At 45.6% G+C, this 24,521-nt stretch overlaps 1 protein-coding gene across 3 annotated transcripts in view; it reads right to left on the bottom strand.

The window, feature by feature from the left end:
* Positions 1-10,305: 10,305 nt before the first annotated feature.
* UPP1 (uridine phosphorylase 1) overlaps positions 10,306-24,521 on the bottom strand; it is a 37,706-nt gene continuing 23,490 nt past the window's right edge. For all 3 annotated transcript variants that reach the window (XM_083188180.1, XM_083188179.1, XM_083188181.1), the window contains exons 6-8: positions 23,133-23,342; positions 16,770-16,916; positions 10,306-12,259 (exon numbers count right to left, since the gene is read on the bottom strand). In XM_083188180.1, the coding sequence (XP_083044306.1) occupies positions 12,120-12,259; positions 16,770-16,916; positions 23,133-23,342 (497 nt within the window). In that variant the 3' untranslated portion in view covers positions 10,306-12,119. The remainder of the gene's footprint in view (positions 12,260-16,769; positions 16,917-23,132; positions 23,343-24,521) is intronic.

Raw genomic sequence — 24,521 nt, 5'->3', positions numbered from 1 at the left:
GTCTGCCAGTTTGTTTTCTTTTCCCGCTAGATATATTGCCAGTATGTTTGAAACTATTGGTTCAGCCCATCTGAATAGTTCTGCTGCCTCTTTCATCATTGCCATACATCTGGTTCCTCCTTGGTAGTTGATGTATGACACCACTGATTGGTTGTCTTTCCTGGTTACCAGTTCTTTGCTGACTAATTTGCTCTAAAAATGTTGGCATGCCAACACCACCGCTATCATTTCTCTTAGGTTTGAGTGTTTCTTGCTCCAGCAATCTGACCATTCGCCCTAAATCATCCTTGACTCGCATACTGCTCCCCAGACGGAACTGCTTGCATCGGTCGTAACTACTACCTGCTTGACTGGTGCAAATGACTTTCCTTTGCTCAATCTGCCATTGTTTTGCCACCATTGCAGATCCATCTTTGCCAGGTTTGACACCACAATCCTCTGACCGATCCTTTCAGTCCCCATTCCACTGGGACAGAAAACAGTTCTGTAATTTTCTCGAATGAAACCTGGCCCAGGGCACCATCTCCAGGGCTGCTGCCATCCGCCCCAAAATCTCCATGCATTGTCCCGCTGAAGCTATTGTTTTCTGGGTTAGCGTGAAAGCTTTCCCCATTATCTTCTGTCTTCTCTCTTTGGTCAGTGCTACTGACATCACCTGAGAGTCTATAATTGGTTCCAAGGCAATAAAATATTTAGGAGCAATTGGCTCTTTTTCTCGTTTATAAGCCCTGTCCATATGTTGTTTCGACCTTACTTCTGTCTCTGCCACGATCATTATATTGTTGAGATAGGGCCATATTGCTATTCCTTCTTGTCTTAGTTTTGCAATTATCACTATTAAAACTTTTGAAAAGGTTCTGGGGTAGGTTGAGAGATCGAAGGGAAGGGCTGCAAATTGGTAATCTGTCCTGTTCACTGAGAACCGGATAAATTTTTGATGCCCTAAAAAGTTTGGCACGTGCAGGTACGCGTCTTTTAGGTCTATGGACGTCATAAAAGCTCCTTGCCTGATGTCCGGTAAAATCGATTTGATTGATTCCATCTTGAATGGTCATGCCTCTATAAATCGATTTTTAATCTTCTGAGGTCCAAGATGGTTCTGAACCCTCCTGACGCCTTTTTGACCACAAAGAACGTTGTGTACCATCCGGTTCTCCTTTGACTCTCCTGTATTTTTACCACCACTTTTAATTTCTTCCAGACTCAAGAGTAGGGCCAAGTTTTCTTCTTTGTTACTGGAAACTGGGGATTCTGTGACCTGGCGTCATTGCTGTTCTCTTCTTGAAGGGAACCTTCCTTCTCTGCCTCTTTGGACACGAAAATTCCCCGCGACTGCCAAGGACCTCTTCTATATCCTCTTCCTAGCCTATATGCTCTGGCCTCTTTAAAATCCTGGGACTGGTACCCGAAAGCCCTTGATGATGTAGCTTTCTTAGGGGACTTTTCCTGAGGTAACCACATGGACTTGCCTCCTGAGATTTTAGATATGATTTCATCTAATTGTTTGCCAAACAAATAACCTCCCTGAAAGGGCAAAGACATAAGTTTATTTTTGGACTGCACATCCGCCGCCAAGGGTTTTAACCACAAGGCTCTTACCACTGCCGCTGTGGCCGTAGATCTGGCTGCCAGTCTAACTGCATCCACTGATGCTTCGCATAGGAATTCATCTGCCAGTTGTACATCCTGAACTGTCTTAACCAGGTTTGACCTCCAAATGCCATCCAGCATATCGCTCTCCAGTTGTTGACACCAGCTCCTCAATACTCTGGAAGTTATTGCCATAGCCGCCGCCGGCTTAAGTGCCGCTCCTGTTGTCAAATGTTGCTTCCTGAGACCCAATTCCATGCCTCTTTCCATTTGGGTTTTTAAACACATTGGCCTCTTCAAGAGATAGTGTTGTCTTTCTGGAGATGCGTGCTATAGCTGCGTCCACTTTAGGTAGTTCCTCCCAAGTGGCTATATGAGCTTGGTCGAATGGGTACAATGCAACTTATCCTTGTTGGCACTGTAATTCTTTTGTCATGATGTTTCCATTCCTCTTCAATGATCCCTTTCAGAGACTCAGACAACGGAAACTTTTTCACCCTTTTCTTTTTATCCTGAAACAAAAGTTCCTGCAGGTTAAGATCGTCCTGCTGAACCTCAATTTTTAATGATTTATTAATCAATTCCACTAGGTTTTCTACCATTACTGGATTATAATCTGCATTGGATTTATCCTGAATCGGGTCATCATCTAGGTCCATATCTTGGAAACCCATAGACGGCCCTTTTGCGGGCCCTGCTTCTGACTCATCAGACTCTGATAATACTGCATGCCTCCTCTTTGTGGTTAATTTAACTAAGTCCTCCTTAGTCACAAATGTTTCGGCTAATGCTGTTTTCAGCATATCCACAAGCGCCGTCATTTGAGTAAGGGGTAATTGCTAAGACACTTTGCATGAATCACAGGTATTGCCCGTATTATTTTCAGGTAGCTTCTTATCACACAAAACACACTTAGATGCTTGAATCTTTCTGTGTTTTGGCCTTAGCACTATCCTTGCTTGCTTCAGACCTGTATAGACATATACAAGAAACAGCACCTAAGCTTGCTACTTAAAACACTTCCATTTTTTTTTTTTTAATCTTCTAGGCTTACCCCGATTTTTTTAGCACCTTGCCGTTTATCTTCCTCCATGGTACCAGCGGGCGTCTGTATTTTTCAGCATATACATTTAATACTCAGTGCGGATATATAGCTGCCTTGTTATAGGCTCAGCCTAAAAGAATATAGCCTTATTAATCATGAACCACGGAACGCTTAACACCCTATATCCGAAAAAAGCATAGTTCCTACCAGTTTGCTGTATCCGCGCTACTCCTAGCCTCTGATTGCCAGAGTCCAGCTGGCTAACTCCTCTACCAGCTGCCGCATCCTACGCACTTCCGCCTTTAAGCCTGCGGCGGGAGATGTCACTGACCCACCGATGATGTCCACCCCCTTTCCTTTCGAATGAACGGGGACCAGGCTGCTGCGTGCCGCACCACGCTGCCTGAGAACACCGCCGCTCAGCCATCCTGATGGCATCCAGCACCCGGGACCGGAAACCCGTTGAAGGCCGGCTTGGTAGCCAGTAACACTGTGGGGGAATTACATTTTTTTCTCAGTCTTCACGGGGTAAGCCTCCACACTGCCCATAGGAAAGGGGAAAAAAAGACACTGAACTAAGAAGGAGGTGGCTTAATATACAGGTGGATGTCTTTATTTTTCCTTTCCAAGAGGACTGCCCAGTGGGGAGGAACTCAGTGATTGGCTGCCAATTACTGGAAATGAAACCCTTTTTACGCATGCCTAAACAGCCAAGGATATATTTGCATGTGAACTTGCATCAGCCTGGGATGATTGCATGTGTAAAAGGAAACCAAATTCCTGAGACCAGGCTTGCTAGACGGCAATTTCCTGGGTCGGATGTCTGAGAGGGGTATAAAATTATGTGGTGTCTATCCTACAATGCTGTACGCTCTTTGGCCAAGATGATTCCTTTCAATAGCTTAACTATAGCACTGCATATGCAATCAATCCATCTTTACCTCTACTTTACATTTGTACATTAATTCTGACAATATGCTTCTTCACCACATGAGGGTAGCATTGCACATATTTGCTCCTCTTAAATCTTATTTATTTGTACACCCTCAATAATGAACTCTGCATTAACATCTTTGAATTTAATATGTTATATATTGTGTCCACTTTGGCACACTTTGACACTGTCTTTTATAGTAGTATAAGTTATGTTTTTAATTTGATTTTGATTAATGCATTCAGGTTATTGTATTAGTGTGTTCATGTAAAAAGGTTGTTTTTACTTTGCTTCTCCCTGCAGTTTGGCACCCCGATTGACCAAAAGGCAAGGAGCGGGTGTGGTTGGCCTGTCGATCTGAGAGGATGAATCTGGGGTACTTAAGGTTGCTGCAGGCCAATGCCAGATAGTGGCCAGTGATTAGGAATAAAAGACCTCTGTGATGGGGGTTTGAAAATCGTACTATTCTGCGGTCATAAAAAGTAATTCATAAAACATTGATGAAGTAATTTGGAATCTGTGTGCATGCTTCCAATACAAGGCTACCTGAAAACAATATAAATATTCTAGTCTCTGGTGATGGGTAGACTCCTGAAACATTGGTATAAAGGACCACTATACGATATGGTGGGTGTGGTATGGCAGTCTGACATTCGGGATACCGACTGCTGGTGCTTCGACATGGGGGCCCTCATGGGCTCGGTCGCTATCTTCGCTTGCCACAGGTTCTATGGGGGTTGTGGACCCCCACAAGGGAAATTAGCCCCTGCTAGTCAGGATCCCAACCCGATCAGATTTTGTCTTTAATTTCTCTATTGCATCCTAGAGAATTCGAGAAATGATTAGCATCACCGGTACTTGTGTATTTTGGAGGCGCCCGATTTGTGCATCGTACGATGATCGCATGCCATGTACCTGATGGCATGCGATGCGACGCGATTTTGACCCCCTATACGATGAAAAATCTTATAAGCACCCTAAAGGGTGCTTTTGAGCACCCTAATGGGTGCTTACAGTGTTAAATGCACCCCCACGCCACCCTGCCACTATAAACGTGAACCCGAAGCGTGGCGAAACGGCGGCGGTACGCGTCCTACGACCTTTTCATACTCCCACTATCCAAGTCGGCGTGGAGTTGAGAATAGATTAGTGTGGCGAGCGCACCGAGCCCGAAGCGTGGCGAGCGGACGCGGATACCTTCACAGGTAAACGCGTCCCTTCGCGGGCTTCACAGGTATCCGCGTCCCCTCGCGGGGCTCGCCACGCTTCGGGCACTAATCTATTCTCAACTCCATAGATGGATAGTGGGGGTATGAAAAGGTCGTAGGACGCGTACCGCCGCCGCTCGCCACGCTTCGGGTTCACGTTTATAGTGGGGGGGTGGCGTGGGGGTGCATTTAACATTGTAAGCACCCATTAGGGTGCTTAACATTGTATAAGCACCCATTAGGGTGCTTATACAATGTTTAATCGCATCGCATCGCATCGTATGGCATTGTATGCCATGTACAATGGCATACAATTTGAAAATTGTATGCCATCGTACACTAACCACCGAAATCGCATACCATCGCATGCGTTATGGTATGCGATGCGATGGGCGCCACCAAAATACACAAGTACCGCATCACCTCATTTTTAGCAGCTTTTGTAAATTTACCCCATTGACCTATGCTGCCTGGATGAGATTTGTAGGTTTAGAATCTTGGGTGTGAATTGATCTCTTCCCCCATACCCATAAATGCTCAAAATTCAGACAAACATGGTGGCCACATTTAACTCTCCGATGAAACAGCATTATCTTGCTGGATTATTACATTGTTGTGTGGTTACAGGAAGGCCTGAAAATTTTCATCACACAACGCAGATGTTATCGGTTGATGACTTGTTCTGTCTGACCAGCCGAGCCAACCCATGCCATGAGTACACACAATTATGGTGCTACCACCAGCCTGTATTTACAACTGGGGCCCATGGCCTCACGGTCTGCCCCACACCCAAACCCTACTATCAATCTGAAACAACTGAGACTGTAAATCATTGGACCATGCCACATGTTGCAGGGTCCAATTAGCAACATCACAAGCTTAGGTGAGATTTATTGTCTGGTATAAAGTTAATAAGGGCACTCTGGTGGGTCTTTCCCATGGAAGCTATAGAACGTTGTACTGACCTGATGGATTATATGCATCTGGTACCTTCTGCATTATATGCATCTGGTACCTTCTGCATTGACTGTGGATGTGATTTAAATCAGTGTCCCTTGATCACAATCATTAACCATCTGAGATTAGCCTCAGTGCTGTCCACTTTGGGTGGTAATGCTCTTCATGAGGTATTTCTGCTAGCTATGTGACTGCATAGATTGAGTAATGTATGTACAATTTAAAAAAAAAGAATGTCCCATCGTTCTGGCACCCACTATCATGTGAAATTTGAAGTCTGATAATTCATATTGCCTTGCCATGAGCTGCCTAGCCGGTGTTCAGACTGAGTCATGAGATATAATATTTACAAGATGCAAGCAAATAGGATATGAAGTAGTTGGTACAATAACAACATTAACATTTAATATAAACTGATATCCTGGTTGTTAGGCGCAGCATACAGATTCACAGCTGCTGTAATAGTTGTGAGATATTAGTTAAAGGGTACAAAAGAAGTAAGCTCAGCTTTTTAGATCTTGCAATCTTGTGGGGGAAGAGGTAGAGGAATACAGACATGGGTGATGAAGAGAGGCATAGTACATCAATGTGATAGGACAGACATATAATAGGCATTCATAAAGAAGTAGGTTTTAAGATCCAATTTGAAGCTTGACAGAAAGGAAAGGAGTCTACAAGGCAGCGATAAGGCGTTTCCAAGATATGAACATCACAGGAGAAATCCTGAAGGCAGTAATGGAATAAGGATTTTAGTTGAGAAGAGAGAGGGAAGTCTTAGGCAGAGAAAATGAACAGGCTCAGGCAGGGCCGCCATCAGGGGGGACAGTTGGGACTGTAGCCCAAGGCACAGTCAGAGAGGGTGCCCGCAGTTGCAGACAAGTGTATACTAAATAGCAATGTCCTCACCAAAATGTCCAACCACCATAGATGACACAACTGACAATATGGACTAAAAAAATTACACAAAAATACAAAGCATTATGTGTAACACTAGTAAGAGAAATACTGGCTTACAATGGTGAGGCAGGGCTTGGATTTAACTATATATTGGTTAGAGGAGGCTGGGGATAGGGTGGCCAATCCCGGGATCGGCGGGATCCCGGTATTTGGCCCCCAAAATGCCGGGATTTCAATCCCGGGATTGGAGTTTCCAATCCCGGGATTTCGGGATTAGACTGCGCATGTGCAGTCTAATGCCGGGCAGCGTCTGAGCGGGTGCTCAGCAGCTGCCCGGCTTCTCCCATCCCAGGCAACGTGGCTCTGCGCAGCGTGACGATGTCAGAGGTCACGCTACGCAGGCCGCACAGGCTGCCGGGCACCAACAGACCACCCACCTGCCCTGCAGCGGACAAGGCAGACCGCGGACCTGCCCACCAGGCGACCAGACTGGCTGCATCAGCCTAGCTCGTCCCTCCCACCCAGGCTCCATCTCCCTGTCTCGACCACCTGCACCACGCATCTGTAAGTAAATATGCGAGGCGGTTGTTTTTTTAATTAGGGAAGCCAATCCCGGGATTGGGCATTTTTTTCAATCCCGAATTCCGGGATTGAAAAAATGCCCCGGGATTGGCATCCCTAGCTGGGGATATGTGTGATGGGGCCTATACATGTAGCAATGTTTGCATACTTTCTAAGTGATCTGACAAGATCGCTTAGCGATTAAGCATAAATCGCTGTGTGTGTGTGTGTGTGTGTGTGTGTGTGTGTGTATGCCCCATAGCGATGCACCGCATATTTTAAGCATGCTTGAAATATCTAGTCATTGCCCATGTTCTCTCTATTGAGAACATGGGCTATGACAGATATCTCAGCACAAAGCTTCTGTCGAAGTGTGTAGGCCCGATTAGAGCAGGGGTGGGCAATAAGTGGCCCTCCAGCTGTTGATTAACTACACATCCCAGCATGCCTTGCACCCGTTTCAGCATGGCCAAATAGCAAAACTGATGCAAAGCATGCTGGGATGTTATCAACAGCTGGAGGGCCGTTTATTGCCCAGCCCAGTATTAGAGGATTGTGGAAAGGGTAGGGCTGGACTATATGAGTGAGTGAAAGGGAGGTAGATAGGCCATGGTTGTAAGGATACGGGGTTCTTCCAATCACTCACACACCGAGCCGATGCAACTAAAGGGCTGGTTTATTTTTCAATGCACAAAACAAAGGTAATACACTGGACATAGTGTTTTCCACACAGGATGGTTAATGCTTTCCTCTTAATATGTGAGCAGAGCAATCCCTCTTAGCAGATGTCAGTGACTATCATGAGGAGCTGACCTGCGCAAGCTATTTTGAAGCCTCCCAAATTCCCACAGTGATAGTACCCACCAGGGGAGTTGCACAGTTACCTGATTGGTGGGTTCAAGCATCAGGTCTCTCCCTACTTCCTCCCACAGCTGTCACTCTCCTGCTGCCCACCTGCTATGTCAGGCTCTGCAATGTCTGTAAAGGCCCCCATACATTATGCGATTTGGGCCCGATTTCACCCGATTCGGATGAATCGGGCCGTGAAATCGTCCCAAATCGCATGTTTTGACACCCTATCCGACCCGATGCGCGGTCCTGTGCGCATCGGAGTTGGGCAGTCGCACTGGCTGCACATAAGATTTCCTAAATCTTATTTGCAGTCTCCGGGCAGGGTCAGCGGGCGGGGGACACCGGGGAACTGCAGGGAACAGCCGGCGGGGGGCGCCGGGCATGGGGAGAGGCTGGCAGGGGCAGCTGACAGACAGCGGGCGGGGGGACGCCGGTGAAGGGGAACCGCTCACGTGCTGGGCAGGAGGACCAGGCAGCCGCAGCTTCAATACAAACGAATGGGGAGGCAGTGATTGGCTGAGAGCTCTCTCAGCAATTGGCTAAGAGAGCTCTCAGACAATCACTGGCTCCCCATTCTTTGTATTGGGTTTTTCTTCCTTGCAGTTGCGGCTGCCGCCCTGGTTCTCCTGCCTAGCACGTGAGGCACTGTTCCACCTTGCCGGTTCACCGGCGTCCCCCCGCCCGCTGCCTATGTGTAAGCTGCCCCTGCCAGCCTCTCCCCATTCCCGGATCACAGTGTCCCCCGCCTGCTGACTATTTGTCAGCTTACCCTGCAGCTCCCCAGCGTCCCCCACCCGGCTCTCCCCCTGCAGCTCCCTGGGGACTGCAAATGATAAATCCATGAGATTTATCATATGCAAAATTTGGCACATCAAGTGCCTAATCGTGTGTCCCCCTCCCGGGGAGCTGCAGGGGAAATCATGTCCGACTTGTCCCTAAGACAAGTCGGACTAATGTGTTCAGAGATGCAAATAGAAGGAACAATGACCTGCTAATTGGTTTATGTCCTGCTCACCCCCTGTGGAAGTGGCCTTTTGGTGAGATGATATACTTTCCCTCTGGATACTTCCTGCATGACCATATATGGATAACCGCATATGATATACAGGGTATTGCCATATGAATGAAGTCCTGGGACACACACACACACACGGAATAATGACATAAGCATGACATACACGGGGAATAATATGGCTAAAATGTACATTAATCGATGTGGAGAATAAGACACCAATAGTACACTTTTACCACCAATGCCATTACTTCATAATGGTGACTTTAAAAAAAAAAAATAATCTGCTGAAACTTGACCAATGTATTACTTCTGCGGCATTTGTTGCAGGATGTATTTGTAGCCCTAGACCAGAAACAAACTCCCCAGTTACAATGAAAACAACTGGGTATCAGTGTAACCAGTAGCAGACTTTATAGTCCCATTTCTTGCAGAATATGAGAGGACAATTTAGGAGTCAACTGAAAGGTTATTCCTCCACAATCATGTGACTAGTTTGGAAACCTATCATGTAATTGAATAGACATCGCTACTGTCACAGAAATGATACTCCGATTCATGTGCAGAGAATTATAATTGCCCGTTAGTTAACCTTGTCAGTTTGATGTGTTCCAGATGGTTTACAGTTGCTCTCTAAAGAGCAGTAAAGCATTTATATTCTTACTTGAGATTAATTTGATTAAAAGAAAATACAGTGCCTGAGATCTATTTATAACAGAGTGTCCTCCAATGCCGTGTATTGCCTTAACAAAATCCCAATTTAAATTCCTGTGCAGAAATCTTTGATTTGGACAAATGCTTAAATAAACCATAATATTTCTAGTAGAACAGATCTTTGATCTGAAATATATATATAAAGAACATTTTAACAATACAGCCAAAATAGTAATTTTGACAAGGAGACAGAAGATAAAATGGCAATATTTAATCAGATTGTGTAAACTTTTTCTTTTTTTCATAGACCATACACAAAATAGACATTCTTAGTAAACCTTGTTATAATTTGATATGGAACTTCAGGCATTATGGCCTACAGTTGGTCCGCCCTATAATGTTTACTGGTGCCTTATGCTAGTGTTATTATATTAACAGTTTTTACATTTAAACATGTTATTTGTTCTTTGTGCCCTGCATTTATATGTAATGGTCACCTACATTATTCAGTGTCAATTGTAGCCTGATGCTTTGTAAGTTTATTTTTTATTCAATTTATGACAACAGTAAATACTCAAAATAGACTACAAAGTGCTTAAATTGTATACATTTTATTTCCAGCATAATGATGACAATGTTTTGTTTCAGTTCACAAATTATTTTTCTAGTGATTAAAGGTATTTGACACTTTTTATCTTCGAAAGTAATAAATAAAAGTTAAATACGACTTGGGTATATTCTGTTTAAACATGTTATGAAATGGTTTAAGATTTTTGATGTACAGTAACATTTGCACCATATATACAAATTACATAAACTCAGGGTTGCCGACCCTCCCGGAATTTGCGGGAGTCTCCCGAAAATCGGGTCCCCCCTCCCGGCCCCCGGAAGGGTGGGCAACCCTCCCGGAAAATCAGGGGGACCCCCACTGAGCCCCCCGATCGCGGCATTTAAATGCCGCAATCCGCAGGTCTCAGAGGAGGGGGCGGAGCTAAAATGGCACAATCGTGTCATTTTAGGCCCGCCCCCTCCATGGAGATCAGTTTTTTTCAGCTATTTGCCGAAATGGGGGCGGGGCTTAATGACGTCACCGTTAAGCCCCGCCCCAAACTCGTCATGAAAGATTCCTCTCCGGGCTTCTCCCGGAGAGGATTTTATGCAAGTCGGCAACCCTGCATAAACTCAAACTTTATATTTTACCATATACACATTTTAGTCAAACTTTGGTAACAATTTTAGGGTAATAAGGCTTTATGAAGGTTTTTGCTAACTGTCTCTAAATGAATACAGGTTAAAGGCAATATTTAAATTGATCTCTCTGAGGTAGGTGAAAAGATCATTCAAAACTCTGAACCTCTGGGATTGCAAATACTGATTGGTCCTCATACCCTTAGACCAGTGGTTCCCAAACTGTGCGCCTAGGCTCCCTGGGGTGCCTCGGAACACTTGCAGGGGTGCCTCAGGTTGGTGGTCCAGAACCAATTCCAATTATTTATGGTCAATGAAATAGGCAAAATCATTGCTCGTGGCTTCCAGTTATAAAATATGTGGGTAAACAGAAGTGAATCCTGTTCCTCACCACGTAACTGGACCTACGGATAAAATTCAATCCCAATATATTTAATGTAATATTTATTTCTGAAATTCTCAGTAACAAACTTTTTGCCTAGGGGTGCCGTGAAAAATATTCTGATACTGTAGGGTGCCGTGATTCAAAAAGTTTGGGAACCACTGGCTTAGACCATTTGGTGGATCACACATTTCAGTTTTCATTTGGGACTGTTGACACGTTAGCATAAAGAACTGCATGGATCATCCCCAATGTTAAATAATTCATCCTTTCTGATTATAGTACAGCAATAATATGAGTAAAAATTATACACAATTGCACTTTGCCATCTGTTTTAAGGTGCCCATACACGGTACAATTATTGTATACAGTTTGGACTAGATCGCATCATATAGGTTTTGCAATGCGATGAGATGTGTGACCATCTCATCGCACCCAGCAACTGTACCCTGTATGGGCTCCTTTACTAGTCACATGAATGACTTGGCTCTTTTTATATGCATTAATATACTATATGGCTAAAGATTAACCACAACGCCATACTAGAGGTCAACAAATCAATACTATACAATACTATTTTTAAAATTAATTAAACTGCGCTATTTAGTTATTATACTTTTATATATAACTATACGTAACCTCAAACAAATACAGATTTATATTTTCCTTTAATGTGAACTATATGTAACCTCAACCTGTAGAATATACTATACATAAATATATATTGCAAAACAGTGGTGCATAATAAAAGAATATGGGCAAAATGTAGAATTTTAACAAAAAATCCTGGTTGTCCTCATCTGACACAATATGCGAAAAATTGTGTTAGCCATCACAGTTCACTTTGGCCCAAGTGTTTTTTTTATAAAGTATCCAACCAACCTCTGTGGTCTTTGCTGATACTCAGCCAGAACATCGTGTGAGCTGGCGATTTGATCTCCTTCCAGACGATTCAAAAGTGCAACACAAACCACTGCAGCTAAAAGATAAAATAATATTGTTTTTAAAGAGCTGCAAATTAAGAGCAATAGAAAATCAGGCAGAGAGAAATGTAATTTGGGACTTGACAGTTTGTTTTTTTATTGTTTTATTTATAGCAACCCAAATTGGATGCTTCCTGCAGTGCTGGAAGCTGAATTTTGAGGTTAGAAATACACAGGTTTTAAAATGTTTGTTTTATAAAAAAAGGGACGGTAACATTATGAAGCTTTTTACACTTATGTTTCCAAAGACTTAAAAAGCATAATTCTAGTTGTATTACAGATATCACCCTGCAGTTCCCAGGGCTGATGATGAGTAGAATTGCTGTTGTGTGTTTTCGCACTGCACATGCTCCATAACAAAGTAGAGATGAGCGGGTCCGGATCTCCGGGATCCACCAAATCAGAATATGGTGATTCGAGTCAGGGGCCCTTATTCTGATCGGTGCGGCCCGATCAGAATATGCGGCCAGGACCGTGCAGGCGAATCCCCGCCTTCCATACGGATCGCCACCTCCGTCCGTACGCGGATATGTGACGGTCCGCATGAAAGTGGACGGGGATACGCCTCCTCCATCTTGGGAGCAGCCCCTGCATTCGATGGTCGCCGAACATCGAATGCAGGGCCGCACGCTCCACCAGCGCCCGCCACCCTAGACCACACGGACACTTGTCCGTATGAAATCATGTATGGGGGCGGGCAGCTGACATCCGGCGATGTCAGATGCCCGCCCCCTACACATGCGTCACGGCTTCATTACCATGCATACGCCCTGCGTTTGCATGGGAACGCCCATGAAACGCGGGGCGTATGCATAGGGTAATGAGGCTAAGTAGCCCTTCACGCCCCTCTCCGCCCCCTGTGCGGCGTCTAAAGAATACGTTCGGCAAAATCGCTTGCACATGCGCAGAGTGACCTCTGCACATGCGCAGTCGAAAACCATCGGCGGTACGACTGATTTTTTATTTTGATGTAAACTAGGTGCTGCAGTGCTGCTGACTGTACACTCAGTGTACAGGGGCTGCAGTGTCCATAATACAAGGGGCTGTGTCCAGTGTACAGGGGCTGTGTTCAGGGTGACAGGCTGTATCCAGTGTCCAGTGTAACGGGCTGTGTCCAGTGTGAGGGCATATATATCTAGTGTCCAGTGTGACGGACTATATCCAGTGTCCAGTGTGACTGACTATATCCATTGTCCAGTGTGACTGCATATATCCATTGTCCAGTGTGACGGCACATATATCTAGTGTCCAGTGTGACGGACTATATCCGGTGTCCAGTGTGACGGACTGTGTCCATTGTGACGGGCAGTGTCCAGTGTAAAGTAAGATAAAAAAATAAAAGTAATAAATAAAATAAAAACACATAATTAAACTGCCACCCTGTCTGCCCCTGCAGTGCCTCTCTGCTTCCAAGATGTGCCAGGTTGTAAGTGTAAGGCAGGTTTCACACACTCCGGCTCCTGCCGGACGGTGAAATCCCGCACGGCCAGGGAGCCGTGCCGCACACATTAGTTGTGAATGGACACTATTGTGTCCATTCACACGGGACGGCCACGGCCCGGCCACACGGCTGCAGCCGGATCCCACCACTGGAAGGGACGGCTGCCAGGCTGTGGCCATCCCCTCCATGATAAAGTACTGTGTGCGGCACGGCTCCCTGGCCGTGCGGGATTTCACCGTCTGGCAGGAGCCGGAGTGTGTGAAACCGGCCTAAGGTCCACATGTATGTGATGTCCACTGCTGTCGCTTAGCTTAGTCATCCAGCAACCTCGGTATAACCTTTTGGCCCAACTACAGTAAATGAAAACAATTTTGTGAGCTGTGAAGTGATCAAAATTGACTAGAAATGAGTGGAAACTAGTGTTATTGAGGTCAATAATACTTTAGGGGCAAAAACAGGTCCAAATTCTGTTATTTTAGCATTTTTACATAAAAATCCAGATCCAAAACCTGCAAGGGTGGTTTTGCCAAAACCAATCCAGATCTAAAACTTGAAGGGAGATCCAGATCCAAAACCAAAACCCGAAAAAGTGGCCGCCGCACATCTCTATAACAAAGCATAAAAAAGTACAGGCAATGCAGATCATATACATATCAACTGCATCTCCATTTATGACTAAAGTAACAGAACTAAGCCCAAATGAGGCCTTTTTACATATGCAAAGTTCTTTAAGGGCATTATGGAACTAGAGGCATCTTACAAATGCACCATTTTGGAGTGGAACACTACAGATACATCATTAAGAAGTTGACATGGACATCCACTATGGTCTTATCTATATGCTGGATGGTAATTTCCAGATATATTTAAATGTGTAAATCAAAATCCACATGTCAAAATGCACCTGTTCACAAGTATGTTTGCATCTATGCTCAAAAACTTTTACAGATATGTCCTCATACATCATTGATGCAGTCATGCCACATATCCTCAGTGAGCAAGATCCCGTGTGACTATTATAGGAAAACATGTCTTTACGCGGTTTGTACAACTGTGATACAACCGGAGATTCTGCTGATTAATTTAAACCTGTGTATCTGTGCGTTACTGAGTCTAAATCTGTTGCTGAAATATAGTGGCCGCCGATTTTTCCATGCCAAGGTCTATTTATACAGACTCAGCCAAACACAAGTGTTGTAAATCAGTGCAGTTTGCTAGTGCTTCCTAGTTACATCACTCCTGTGGTGCATTTTTGGGGAAAAAATATGTGAAAAAGATGTTTGACACTACCAAAGTCAAACAGGGCCTGACAGATCACTTGCGCCAGGCTTCTTGCATCCTACAGACCCAGATTAAGGCCCCAGGGGTACTTAAGACAGTGGGGGCCCTAAGGGCTAAATAAATACAAACACACATACACAAACACTGCTTGCATACACACGCATATATACATACATTCACACAGCATACACACACATACATACATACATACATACATACACACATTCACACACATATTACTTAAATACATGCACATAGCATACATGCATTCACACAGCATACTAACAATACATGAATACACACACACACAGCATACATGTAATACACCCAGCATACACACAAACACAGCATACATGTACATTTACACACACTGAATACATACACATACAACATACACCCACTGCATACATACAGTAAATACATTGACACACAGTATCATACCTCCCAACTTTTGATCTGAAGAAATAGGGACACTCGCCGCGCGAGCGCCTGAAAAGGGGGGGGGGCGTATGCAAATGAGGGCACGTTTTATGCTAATTAGCCGCAACCTCATTTTCATACGAGAATAGACGCTGTGCGCACGCGCACAGCGTCTATTCTACTAGATTGGGGGGTCTCCCAACTGCCACCCCCCGCAGCGGGACAATGCCTGCCGTGGGTGGGACAGCGGGACAGGACCCGAAAATCGGGACTGTCCCTCTAAAATCGTGACAGTTGGGAGGTATGCAGTATATACACACACAGACAAACAGCACACACATACACACAACATACATACATACATACATAAATACATTCAAACAATACACACACACACACACACACACAGAGAGCATACATAAAAACATAGACCATACATACACACAAACACACTATAACTAATGGAACCTCACGGTATACCATGAAGCACAACATCCATATATTCAGTCCAACTGCATGTGCAGCACCCTCACCTACTGCTTTCATGGAACCAGAAATGCCGATACCTTCCTCCAGGAATCGGGCTCCACATTTATCATCAATTAAGACCTTGGCCTTTATTCAGATCTGATCGCAGTACAAATGTGTTCTCAAAATGGGCAAAACGATGTGCACTGCAGGTGGGGCAGATGAAACATGTGCAGAGAGAGTTACATTTGGGTGGGGTGTGTTGAAACTGAAATCTAAATTGCAGTGTAAAAATAATGCAGCCAGTATTGGCCCTGCACAAAAAAGAAATAACACATAACTCTCCCTCTATACTCTATACATGTTACACCCCCCCCTGCAGTGTACATGGTTTTGGCCATTTTGAGAACAAATTTGTACTGTGATCAAATCTGAATAAGGGCTATTGTTCGATGTGGCCACAGGAGACTGTGCAGCTCCGTGAGTCTGAAGGAGGCCTGCAGCTCCGGGCGGTCTGGTGGTCTTTTTCTCTTCAGCTCACAGTAGAGGAGGGTCTCAGCATTTGCCCCAGTCCTGCCAGGAGGCGTTGGCCCCTGTCCCGCCTGGAGGTGCTGAAAGGAGCCGGAACACATGGAAAGTTAAAGCTGCAAGAGGAGTGTCAGCCTCCAACACTCTGACAGCCCATTTTTATGCAGTGTTCGACAACAGGCAGGGGGGCCTGAGGTAATGTACCCCCTGGTCCCCTCCTCCTTAATCCGGCTCTTCCATCCTATGGTGTATTAAAGCTAGTTGTATAAGGACACATCTCTAAACCAGGTTGCACACTCCTCTTGTATTACATTGTAATGATAATGATATGTAAAAGCATGATATTGCAGTGAAGTCATGCTTTGTACCTTTCAGTCCACTTATGTTACACATTGCAGCAAACACTGAAGACTCCATCTCTATGTTTCTAATTCCAGCATCATATGCTGCTTTCAGGTACTGCATTTTCTCCTCTTCTGTGTATGAGCAGATTGCACCATCAAGGCGTCCTTGACCTTTGGAAGAAATATAAAATTGGTACTCTAAATATTCAAAGACATGTTTATCCAACAAAGACCAAATAATCATATAATGCCAACTCTTAAAATAAGGATATGCTTCCACACTGCCTTGTACATAATGGAAGTATAAAATGTGTTTCAGCACATTGTAGCATGCACATTTTTATTCTAATGAATAATGTTCACCTGATTGGTTATAATAGAATCTTAACAAAGAATGATGGCAAGATACTATATGTAGAATCTTAAGGCCCCCATACATTAGGCCGACTTGTCCTAAGGACAAGTCGGACCCAATTTTCCTCCGAGCCACCCGGCAGCTCCCCGGGAGGCTCACATACAATTTAGGACTTGATGAGCCAATTTTTACATGTGATAAATCGCTTGCGATTTATCACATGTAAAACAAATGGGGAGCTGCAGGGCGGTGAGGAGCAGTGGGGCGGGTAGCGGTGATGCCAATGAGGAGCAGGTGGGGTGCAGCGCCAGTAGTGGGGGCGGGCGTCGGGGCCGGGTGCGGCAAGTGCTGCTGACCTGGCCGGGTATGTGATCACAAAGAGTGGGGGTGGGCGGCGGGTGCCGCGAGTGCTGATGACCTGGCCGGGTATGTGATCACAAATAGTGGGGGCAGGCGGCGGGTGCTTCTGACCTGGCCGGGCATGTGATCACATATAGTGGGGGCGGGTGGCGGGTGCAGCGAGTGCTGATGACCTGGCCGGGTATGCTGTGATCACAAATAGCAGCAGCGGGGACGGGCAGGGCTGTGGCGGCTATTAGATTTTTAAAATACCTGTCAAATGACAGGCGTTCTCAGAGAACGGCCGGTCATTTGACAGGTATTTTAAAAATCGAATAGCCGCCACTGCCCTGCCCGTCCCCGCTGCTGCTATTTGTGATCACAGCATACCCGGCCAGGTCAGTGTGTGCTGGTGCTCAGGGACCCGCTGCCCGCCGTGCTGCTCCCGGTCAGTCTGCATGCATATGCCTGTCAGGTGGGCAGGCATATGCATAGCATACAGGGAGGTCGGATGTGATCTTATGTGCTGACCGTCCGACCTCCCTGATCCGGTCCGACCGCGCATCGGATCGGATAAGATGTCACACAACTGTGATTTTGGGCCGATTTCACCCGGTTATCGGCCCAAAGTGCCGAAATCCGATGAAATCGTCCCAAAATCGCATAGTGTATGGGGGCCTTTACAGTATTGCTCAGTTATTACTAGATGGCGCCTTAGTACCACAGAGAAAAGGATATATACAGTACAAGATTCAATAGGAAGAAATTAGTATACAGTACATTAGTTCAGGGTAGTTGCTAAATTCAAGTGGGCTAAAGGACCTTTCACGCCCAGAGGGAGGAGCAAGGCCTTGCAGTTTCACTATCTACACAACCACTGTTTGACTTTGACTGGCGAGCAAAGCAAACCACGTACCCAAAGCAAACATCAGCGAATTCACAGCCTTGAGAATCAACCAGAATATCCCCCATAGTGTATGAAATGCTTCATTGTTGCAATAAGCCATGGTATTGATCAGGGCCGGTGCTATGGTGTTTGGCGCCCCTATGCAAAATATAAATGTACACCCTCCAACTTTACAAAGGAAAAGCGTGTGCAGAAAGAAAGAGGTGTGGTTTCACAAAGAAGAGGTGTAGCCACACAAAAAAAAAAAATATTGAAATAATGCAACATATTAGCACACTCTTATTCATATTGCACCACAAGTAGTGCCCTTGATTCATATTACACCACATAGTAGTGCCAATTAGTTGCACACTACATAGTAGTACTGCTTGCATACAACATACCCTCAATAGTTGTGCCCCTTACACATTATACCCACAGTATCAGCGCTTCTTATACATAATGCCAACAGGACTAGTGCCACACATAATGAGCACATTAGTACCGCCTCTCACACACACATAGGACCTTATTCTGGTCCATTCGCAGATAGCCTGCGCTCGCACATTTTTGCAATGTGTATTTCTGCACATGTGCATGTGTCCACGGGGGGCTGGACCATTAGCATATGGGAACGCCCAACATTTCATGGGGGTTCCAATGAGAACACTGGGCATTCTTATGCTAATAGGCAGATAACGCGGGGGCGGGCAGCTGACATCACTGGATGTCAGCTGCCCGCCCACTTCCTTCTGAACGTGCACACATATGTAAGGCTGCTCAGAGCAACCTCACATATGCGTGCACATTCCATATCATTCGATAGTCGCCGACCATTAAGTGATGTGCCAGCCAGTGCGAATGTACGCGCCAAGCTGACATCACACACCCTCCCTGAAAATGCGTGGGGATGCCTGTGTTTTTCCTGACATCACACCCCCTCCCTGAAAACATCCAGCTACCACCCACAAACGGCTTCCTGTCAGTCAAGTTGCAAGCAGATTGCAGACAGATGAATCGCTGAATTTTGTTACTGTTTGGCCTTGTGCATGCGTGCTACAATCCATACATATAAATGATCACCTTGTGGATTCGCACAACACCGATCAGTTCTGAATAACCCCCATAATACAGTATTTGCACCGCTTATAGACATAATGTCCATTGTAGTGGTGCCTCTTAAACACATTATTCCTGGAGTAGTAGTGCCACTTATACCCTTATACCTTATACACATAATGAACACAGTCGTAGCACCATTTAGACATATTATGATCTTGGTCGTAGTTCTGTTTATATACGTGACGGCAGTCGTAGCGCCATTTATACCCATAATGACTGCAGTTATAGCGCCATTTATACCCATAATGACCACAGTCCCAGAGCACATAATGACCGCAGTTGGAACGCAGTTTACACACATAGGGTGACATTCTATGGGATGAGATGTGTGTTTTTTTGGCAAAATTTGAGCAAAAAACGTCCGAAATCCCGTTTTCGCATATTTAATGAGATGCGAAAAACGGCAAAAATCGTTGATTTTGCCGCGAAATTGCACTTTTACAAAGTGCGATTTTAACTCGCGCTGGAACTCGTATCCAGATGTTTTCCCATTGAAAAAGTATACAAATCGCATATTTAATGAGATGCAAATTTGGGAAATGTGTCTTAAATTCGCCAAAAAATCAGACCAGGTTCTGATATGCGAGTTGGCCAGAACCCTGCACAGATCATTGAGATCTGTGCATGGTTCTGTGGTAAAAAATATGTTATGTTTTTTTTTGTTTTTTTTTAAATTGCGTGGGGTCCCCCCTCCTGAGCATAACCAGCCCCGGGCTCATTGAGCCGGACCTGGTTCCAAAAATACGGGGGACAAAAAGCATAGGGGTCCCCCGTATTTCTGAAACAAGCCCCGGACTCTTGGACCGGTCCTGGTTCCAAAAATACGGGGGACAAAAAATCTGGGGGTCCCCCGTATTTTGAAACCAGCACCGGGCTCCAACAGCCCGCAGTGTCATGCCACAGCCAGGGGACACTTTTTACATAAGGTTCCCCCGGCCGTACCATGAGCACCGTGGCCGGTCAGCCTTGCACGGGGTACCTGGAGGAGTGGGGACCCCCCCAATAAAGGGGTCCCCCCAGGCTTCACCCGTCCAGGGCTGAAGCCCGGGGCTGTCACCGGCGTCCCTGGCCAGTGGACGCCGGCCTGATGGGGTTAAATCTTTCAATCCTAACATTGCTTTATACAGGAGAACTACAAGTACCAACAGACCTCCCCCGCAGGCTGGGACTTGGAGAACCACAAGTCCCAGCATGCGGGGCATTAATGGGCCCGCTGGGACTTGTAGTCCACCTGTAAAAAGAATGTTAAAAGAAAACACACACACAAAGAGAAGTAAAACTTTATTACATACACATCAATACACCTCACTTTTACACCCACATACTCACCAATCCAGGATCCAGCACTGGTCTCCCTTCTGCAGAGCTGGCTACCCCCGCACTGACAGCGGGGACATCTGGCTTTCTCCGATGGAGCTAACAGCTTCAGTCGCGCTGTCCCAGCGCGACACAGGCTGAGAGCGTGATTGGGCGATGCGTCTCCATGGAGACGCATAGCTCAGCCCTGATTGGCTGAGCTATGCGTCTCCATGGAGACGCATAAGCCGAAGACGCTCTCAGCCTCTGTTGCGCTGGGAGAACGCGACGGAAGCTGTTAGCTCCATCGGAGAAAGCCGGTTGTCCCCGCTGTCAGTGCGGGGGTAGCCGGCTCTGCAGAAGGGAGACCAGCGCTGGATCCTGGATCGGAGAGTATGTGGGTGTAAAAGTGAGGTGTGTGGATGTGTATGTAATAAAGTTTTACTTCTCTGTGTGTGTGTGTTTTCTTTTAACATTCTTTTTACAGGTGGACTACAAGTCCCAGCTGGCCCATTAATGCCCCGCATGCTGGGACTTGTGGTTCTCCAAGTCCCAGCCTGCGGGGGAGGTCTGCTGGTACTTGTAGTTTTCCTGTATAAAGCAATGTAAGGATTGAAAGATGTAGCCCCATCAGGCCGGCGTCCACTGGCCAGGGAACCCGGTGACAGCCCCGGGCTTCAGCCCTGGACGGGTGAAGCCAGGGGGGGGGGGACCCCTTTATTGGGGGGGTCCCCACTCCTCCAGGTACCCCGTCCAAGGCTGACCAGCCACGGTGCTCATGGTACGGCCGGGGGACCTTATGTAAAAAGTGTCCCCTGGCTGTGGCATGACACTGCGGGCTGTTGGAGCCCGGTGCTGGTTTCAAAATACGGGGGACCCCCAGATTTTTTGTCCCCCGTATTTTTGGAACCAGATCCGGCTCAATGAGCCCGGGGCTGGTTATGCTCAGGAGTGGGGACCCCACGCAATTTTTTTTTTTTTTAATACAAACACAAAATCGCACATAACCTCAAATTCGCACATTTTCATGCCTAAAAATCACACATTTTCATGCCGAAAATTCGCCCATTATCGCACTACATCACACTTTTCTTGCCGGAACACGCACCTCATTAAATATGCGAATCCACGGCAAAAAATGCGATTTAGAAAAAGTGCGATAATGGGCGAAAAACTGACGTGCGAAAAACTCTCATCCCATAGAATGTCACCCATAATGTCCACAGCTGTCCACAGTGTAAGTATATACAAAATGTCTACTGTAATAGTTCCACTTACACATAATGCTCTCCCCCCACCGCTCCACCACACAGACACACTTTCTCTATTTTCCTACACTTACCAAAGTCTGTCAGGCTGGCAGTCCTGACTGACACCAACTTTGCTGCCCAGTAGCTTTGCTTCCTTCGATCCGTGTAGCTTAGCTGCCTTTCAGGCCCAGATTGCTGGTGTTGTGGAAGGGATCTCCATGCTGCTGGCACTGCTGCCTGTCATACAGTGTGAAAGGCGCAGAGCTGGCAGCAATAGTGACCAGGTAGAGCGCCTCTCCTGCCTGGGCCTTGCTGCTATGCATCCCCTGCTGAGCAGGTAGTGTCAGCTCTGGTATTGATATTTGTTATGCTCTATACCAGACATTCTCGACATCGGTCATTAATGTACACTAACAGTCCATGTTTTAGTGATACCCAGGGTTCAGCACAGATGGCTAAATCAAAATACACATAGCTAAATAGGTCAGCAGCATGGATATTCCTAAAACCCAGATTATTAGTAGTACATTTACTAAAGATTCTAAAAATGTATATGAATTATTATTTCATATTTCTATTGCATCCTAGAAAATGATAGTGTGATTGGTTGCTATGGGCAACAATACCTCTTTTCATTTCAGTGTGCCTTGAGGACCGAGTAACTGTGAGTCACTGTAAAATGTGATGGTAGAGAAACAACCTCCAGTCATATCAATTTGCTTATGGTAAGTTGCATTGACTGTATTTTAGTGCAATGGTGTGTAAGACTGCCATGCACTTAAGATTGTGTTGTGGGTACTAAGATTATAATAGAACACATCCATAGTGCTAACGAAAAATATACAGTAAAGGTCCACACACACTTGGTGATTTTCCCCCTGGCCAGCGATTTTCACAGGGGGTGAACAGCTTTCCATAGCAGGACGCACAGAGACCTCTGGCGATTATGCGGGAGCGCTCATCAGTGCTTACTGCCGTGTTATACAAACCAGGCAGCTTTTGAGATGAAAGCAGCTCAAATGGCAAAACTGAGCTTCTTTCAGCTCAAAATTGCCCAGTGTGTATGGGCCTTATCCCTGTGACACTTGCTTTGAATCACATACATTTTCTCATAACAAAGTTTAATACATAAAACAAACCTTCATAAAAATCCAGTGTGCACATAGTATTTCCAACCACTGTATTGAACTCATTAATTTCTTGACTGCATTTAAGCAACTCTTGGGCTAATTCAGCATCCAATTCTGTTCCGCGAACTACTGTCTTCCCAAGGATAATCTGCTCAAATTCAGGCCTAAAACAGGGATTTACAGACTGACTTGTAATTACCACAGAACCTGGCTCAATACCTAAAGAAAACATAGCAGAAACCCAATGTTAAACATTGCACAGTTAATGGATAATCCAAGAAAAAGTAGTATACATTTTTATTTTCAATTAGTTAGGCATCGCTTAATCACTTGCGTGGCATGGTTGCAGTAGATGGGACTATACCAGGCTGGTCTCTACCTGACATGGTACTATGCTCTGATGCAACCAGTCCCATTGCTTCCCAGTTACCAGTGTTAAAGCAGTGGATGACAGGGAGAGGATGACAAAAGGTAGAGGGTGATAGGCAGTGGGTGCCAGTAAGAGGGTGACAGCAGTGGATGACAGGGAGAGAGTCACACCAGGGAGACAATGAAAGCAGTAGGTGACAGAGAGAGAGGATGACACCTTGGAGGGGGTGACAGCAGTGGATAATGGGGAGAGGGTGACAACAGGGAGATGATACAGCCAGTGGATGACAAATATACAGTACTTCAATTTAATTAGTTGGGCCCAGAACTGCATGGATGGTGGATTTGTCCTTGGACTTAAAGCCAGGGATGGTCACAAGATCATTAAAGCAGATCACCTGGTGCCTGAACACAACCTCAGGGAGAGAGAGGAAGCTGGTGCTGAACCATAACATGGAAAGGTGAGGAGCTTGGGAGAATGCAGCCCCTCCTTACCCTCCAGCCAGCATGGACTGAAAGTCAGGCTGTGTCACTCTATGGAGAGGAGCTGAGAGGAGAGAGAGTTGCCCCCTACTACCTTTTAGGCTGTGCCCGGACTGTCCTCCACTAGTTCCATCTCTGTCCCTTAGGTTATACAGGAATTGAATGAAATCCCTTGGCTGCAAATAAACTAAAAAAAACAAGGGCCCATATATCACTGACTAATTGTCGCAATTTTCTGAATACTCAAAGGCATGTTAGTGGACCTTGGATATTCAGCAAGTTAAAAATGCTTAAATCCCCAATCCCGACCCGAAAATCATTTTTAACATGAACTATATCCCTGGTTCTCCAACAGAGTGACAATCATTGCTGGTTGAAAGAGATACAAAGAATTGGCTTGGAAAGCTGACTCTGGGAAAGCAATAGGGGAAGTAATAAAACCAGAAGAATGATATGGAGATGAGCTATAGCTAGTTTGATGATACAAATCACTAGTGGCTGGGAAGGACTGGTACATTTACAACAACAGTAGAGTCCTTCTATACT

The sequence above is a fragment of the Crinia signifera genome, chromosome 5, assembly GCF_055691185.1.
Source record: "Crinia signifera chromosome 5, ASM5569118v1, whole genome shotgun sequence".
In the NCBI taxonomy this organism is placed as follows: Eukaryota; Metazoa; Chordata; class Amphibia; order Anura; family Myobatrachidae; genus Crinia; species Crinia signifera.
The sequence above is the reverse complement of the archived record's forward strand: the minus strand, read 5'-3'. Positions and strand labels throughout refer to the sequence as shown.